General features: G+C 27.3%; 1 protein-coding gene across 2 annotated transcripts in view; it reads right to left on the minus strand.

Moving 5' to 3' along the window:
• The window catches only part of LOC107449610 (protein tudor), a 65,414-nt gene that overhangs the window by 28,752 nt on the left and 30,662 nt on the right, over nucleotides 1-6,000 (minus strand). For both annotated transcript variants that reach the window (XM_043044029.2, XM_071177393.1), the window contains 2 exons: nucleotides 3,584-3,640; nucleotides 3,023-3,208 (listed from right to left, as the gene is read on the minus strand). In XM_043044029.2, the coding sequence (XP_042899963.1) occupies nucleotides 3,023-3,208; nucleotides 3,584-3,640 (243 nt within the window). The remainder of the gene's footprint in view (nucleotides 1-3,022; nucleotides 3,209-3,583; nucleotides 3,641-6,000) is intronic.

Below are 6,000 nucleotides of genomic sequence, written 5' to 3' on the forward strand. Positions count from 1 at the left end.
AGTTGCCATAGTCGCCTCATGCCAAAAATAGTAGCAAATAGTTGCATTTTAGTCACTTGTGGCAATCCTGTGTATCTCATTTTTCATTTAGTATTTAGACATAACTATCACTTTGAATATTACATGAAATCAACAACCACATTTAGTTATAAACAATTTTCAAAATAAAAAAACCAAAATAAAAAGAAATGAAATTTATCTTAACATCTAGATGGCAGTACCAAAACATCTGCATTATTTATCAACTACAAAACAAATCCAATAAATCTAAAATATATCAGTTTCATTCGGATCAGTACTAAGTTTTGAGCAACCGTTAATTAGGATTTAGTTCAAAAGAACCAGTAACCGTCTGATTTATGAACATACACTCTGCCATGCAATAGACAGGGTTTATAATAAAAAAGGTGACATTGTTCTCCAACTTTACAAGGTTTTCCAAGTCAATTTTCATAAAATTCCAGGTTGAAAAAAAAATTATATTAAATACTAAAATTTTATAAACATTATAACATTGTGTATGTTAATGACTTTTAGAGATTGTAAAGAATTTAATTACAAAATATAACTAAAAGTAAATTTGATATGTACCAGAATCTGAATGATTTAAATTAAATTATTAAAACAAGTGATTAAAATAGTTGGATTCTCTGAAAAATAAAATGATTGATTTAAAACCAATATTTAAGAGAATTTGTGATGTTTTGGATTTTGAGCAATGAGAGCAAAACATATAATATCTTTAAAGTAATAAAAAAAAATGTTCTTAAGCCAAAAGATCTAGCACTTTCAAACATATAGCAATTACTGTAAAAGGAAGACAGTGATAGAATCACTGTAAAAGGAAGACTGTAATAGAATCACTATAATAGAATTCACAAGAAACAGATATGCAAAAATTTTAGGTACTTGTGCTCAGAAAACCTCAAGTCTCTATTTTACCTTATTTTTCTGTATTAAGAGTCACAATGTATAAAGTGTTATCAGAATTGATGCTTTAAAAAATCATATTTAATTTTCAATCTTTAATACCAAAAATATCTGTTTTCCATATTACCCGAACAGTTAAGATGTTTTTTTAAATTAAGCAGAAAAGGAACAAATGCATAAAATCACATTACAAATGCAAATTAGAGAATAGCCCCAGTTAAATTTTCATTAAGCATTGAATTCAATATAATAGAATCATTATGTGTACTTAAATAAGTAAAAATTACAAAGTTGAGAAATTTATTATGTGCATAAAAATAAGCTTTGAATTAAAAATGTTTAATGTCCAGTTAATTAGTTATAGTGCGCAATATTTCTTCAAACAGAAAGTTTTAAAAAAAATCTAATTCAACATTTATGTCAAAATTAGATTAGTAAATGGCTCCTCTCCTCAATTCACCATATTGATAATTCTGTGATCAATAAATCATGACTATAATTCATCTTCAAAAAAATTAAATATTTTAAAATGAGACATTTAAATTACATAAGATGTTTTTGCACGTACTTGAAATATTAGGATATAGATATATCATTAAAATCTTGATAGTAATTTTTTTCCTTCATGAAACAACTCAAAAATACAAAAATTTCTAAAAATCACCAAAACAGTAAGATAGACAAGAAGTCTTAAATACTTTTTGTAATTAGTTAATGATGATCAAACATTGCTAATTGGGAGTTTTAATTGAATTTTATCTTCATATATCAAAAGAAGTGATAAATCACAAAATGATGAAGCTCTGGATATTGACTGTCTTGGACTGACTTAAAAAAATTAATTAGTGAATGATCAAGAATTGTGGCTCTCATCTATAACTAAAACAGTGCACTAAAACCATCAGCTTTCCAGTGACGCTACTGTAAAGGGTTGGAATCCTCACTGCAAAATAAACTGCAATTTTTTTTTGATGAAGAAATGGGAATTTTACTTTGTTCCCTTCATTCAAATCAATTTCTGAAGGCAGGAGATGCAACCAGATGTTCAGAGTCAATTGTGTAGGATTGGTACATCTGCACTGTACCAGGGTTTTTAAAATATCAATCTTAGAATATGAAGACAGAAGTTTTGAATAAATTAAATTGCACAAATTGAATTGCCGTTTCTTATTTTCAGAAATGCTAAAGCATAAAAAAAGAATCTCAATCTACTAAACGATTGTCTGTTCGGCAATTTAACTATTATGCGCCACAAAAGTGTGAAATATCAAGTTTTTATGCAAGGTTTAATAAGGTGAAAAATTACCTGAGAATTCCAGGTTTTGAATAAAATTACTTTTTACACTGATATTTCACTGACTTTTTTGTCGAATCTCATATTTTCTGACAATATTCCCAATTAATTCAATACACTCATCATGTATACTCAAATATGTAAACTTACTAAACTGGAAAATTTATAACACGCATAAAATTTATTATGTGCATGTGTAGAAATTTATTACATACAGGTTATGTACCAATCCTGAATAGATCAACAAGAGCAAAAAAGAAAAAAAATTAGTAAAAATTTAGACTTTTATATATTTAGCAATTTTGTATGTTAAGTAACTTATTGCAAAAAAAAAATAATAAATAAATTTAGTATTATCAGTTTTATGAGATTTCATTTTAACATTCATTCATGCTACTAAAGTTAGAAGCTGCTTCATTTGCAACTCATTTTCTACACCATTTCATTATATTTTAATAATGTATCTCTTTAAACTCCAATATTATAGAAGATTTAATGCAAATACTTACTCTAAAATAAATAATAAATTTATGGTCTGCATTCATTATAGTTTAGAGAGGAAATCTTTTCTAAATATTTTGTTAAAAATTATAAAACATGCGCTTTGTTTCATCATTGTTATGAATTTCATATAATACTTTTTTTTAATTAAGAGTTTAAAAGCATACACTGTATTATTAAGGAACAATTAAGTAAAGCAAGTATATGAAGAACCCAAAATGAATACACTTAGAGATTCTACTATAGACAATAATTATAAAATAGATGAATGAAAATTGAGATAAAGAAACATCTCACCTCCAATACAGCCACGCGTTTGCAGGAGCCACGCTGATTAACACAATAAACGTGACTCAAATCGTATGACGATGGCGTTTGCTTCACAAACAAAGCGAGATCTCTTTCCATCTGCGATAGACGATCTGGAGCAGTGGAAGGCTGAATCCAAAGCTTAGACGGATTAATAAAATGACTCACGTTCACCTGTTTAGTATAAAAATTAAGTAAACATTGATTTTTTTAAAACTGTTTAAATATTTCTTTTAAACAAGGTTAACCATTCATCAGTAAATTCTACAATCATAAAACAAATTTATTAATATAATTCTTACTTAATAAAGTACAAAATAGACTTGCTTTAACACATAAATAGATATAGTGCAATTTTAAAAGAATGTTTTAAAAAAGTCTGGTAAAATAAATAAAATATTTACAGATCAATTTACATGCACAACAAGAAGAATGAGCTATCCTAATAATTTTCTTAAAAATTAATAGAAAAAAATTTGTACACCATTTTAAAAATATTAGCTATGTGTTGAAACAGCTTTAATAATTACAGAAATTTTAAATTATAACCTTTATATGCTTATCCTTAGGTAAGGCTTCTGTCTTAATGTCTTTGACTTTAACAACCTGAAAAAAAAAGAATATACTTCAAAATATATATTACCAATTTCCTTAATTAAAATATTATATCGTAGAGAAAAAGACAATTTTTTTTTATGACAAATAGAAAAGAAGCTACAACTTTTAATTCTAATTGAAACACGGATAGTAAATTCAGTAATTTAAACAAAAAATACCCATATAAAAACAATGAAAATCTCAGAATCAGAAAACAAAAGCCTAAGCTAATGATTGTAACAAAATATAAAAAATGCTGACAGTCATGCTCTGCAAAGATATGAAATTGTCATAATCAAATTCTAAGTTGCTTAAAATGTCAAGCCTAACGATAGCAGTATCAGAAGCCAAAAAACTGTGAAGATATCAAATAATAGAGAGTTTGAGCATTTCAATTAATAGAGAGTTTGAGTATTCATCTCCTTTACAAGATGCTAAATATTGTTAAAAGCAGTTGATAGTATACATTTTCATAAGAATAAGTACTATCATAATATCTAATAGAGTACAAAAATGAAAAACAATAAAAAATAAGTGCTCAGAACATTTTATTATATATATGCAAGAGTGTAAAATATGCTGCATCATATTAAAAGGGTGTGGGGAAATTTAGGTACTCTCAGGGAAAATCTTTTGACCTAATTTAAAAAAAAAAAATTTTTTTAACATTTGTCATAAAAATGTGCCACTTTACAAAATTCTACCCTATAAATGTAATATAAAATTATTCAAGCAGAAAAATATCTTACAAGATTGATAACACACAAAGCTCTTATGTCAATTAGCTTGAATTCATTAAATTTATGAGTGGGGTTTTAAATTGAGTTTTATAAATTACGACTATTTCAACACATTTTGATTTTAATTATTTTTAAACGCCTACGCTGATTTATTTATGAATTGTATAAAATCGAATGATTTTTTTTCTTTTGTTAGAAAAAAATTATTATCAAAAATTTTTACAATATACATACTTTAATTTCTAAATATATTTCGTAAAATTTATTGTAACTTTAAAAAGCATAATTTAGGGATTAATTTCCCGCAAGAATAAAAACTGTATTCTGGGAAAATATTAGGCCTCAGAGAATTTTCCGCACTTCAGCATAAAATGTACAGACCAATCACGGAAATATGAAAGTGATATTAGGAGATCCAAATTTTTTACCCCTTTTTTTTCTTAACTAAGAACCAATTTTTCAGATTGTGGTGATTTCTCATACTTTCAAGCCCAACTCTAAAATCTGTCAACAAATTTATGTTTAATTGGAGAAAATACAATTCTGTGACAAAGTTTATAACTTAAAATAAGGTTTTGCTCAAGTTAATCTAAATACAGGGTTGCCACAGTAAAAGAATGAACTAAATAGTTGCTTTCAGTAGCCTAAAATATGAAAATAGTTGCCTAAATAAAAAATTTTCAATAATATGACTAAAATTTTGTTAAACAATTTAATTGTCATATACAGTGCAGAACCCGTTATCCGGAAATCAGTAAACCGGAACACCAAAAAACCGGAATGAAATTCGATACATTTTCCCGACATTTTTTTTTTTTAAATGTTTTTTTTCCTCATAAGATTTTAGAATTTTTCTTTCTTTTTTGAAAGATGTTTACCTTACCATCATTTTGGAAATAATCATTAGTGTATTACTNATAGTTCGAAAGCCTACTTTAACAATAGAAAAAACGGCTTTTTGTAGCGATTCAGAAAACCGGAAAAATCAGTTATCCGGAATAGTGATGGTCCCGATCGTTCCGGATAATCGGTTCCCTACTGTACTACGATCCTTTTAGTCAAGTTGGTGGCAAATATCATAATTTTTATATATTAGTTTTAGACCTGTACACCTGACATACCAGAAATTCCCTATTTAGTAATCAAAAATAGAAGGTTGACTTATACACCGAGATATATGGTAGATGAAAATCTGATTATTAAACCAAAATAAGTCATTAAGATTTTTATCTTTTCATGGTAGTGGTGGAGCTAACTGATGAAAAAAAAATCTTTATTTCCAAGCATGGGTGCAAGTTGGAAAAAAGGCCAAGACTGAAAATTTTTTGACTGAAATACCTAACATACACAATACCCCCTCGACATATGCAAACTATCTAAGAAAGCTTTACCATAATACATCAAGTTTAAATACTGTACAAAAAATATTTATTCATCTGTCTTTTGATAAAATAACAACAGGACATAAGAAAGTAGACCAATAACGTAGACCTAAAAAATATTTTTAAGGACAGAAAAAAAAAATTCCGATTTCCGTCTTCGAGTCAGTCTTGTTTCCGTCTTACTTCCGTCCGCGGACATTTTCGAAAGACGGAAATCCGTCCTGGGGACGGAAGACTTGCACCCATG

Source organism: Parasteatoda tepidariorum, chromosome 2 (assembly GCF_043381705.1).
Source record: "Parasteatoda tepidariorum isolate YZ-2023 chromosome 2, CAS_Ptep_4.0, whole genome shotgun sequence".
Classification (NCBI taxonomy): Eukaryota; Metazoa; Arthropoda; class Arachnida; order Araneae; family Theridiidae; genus Parasteatoda; species Parasteatoda tepidariorum.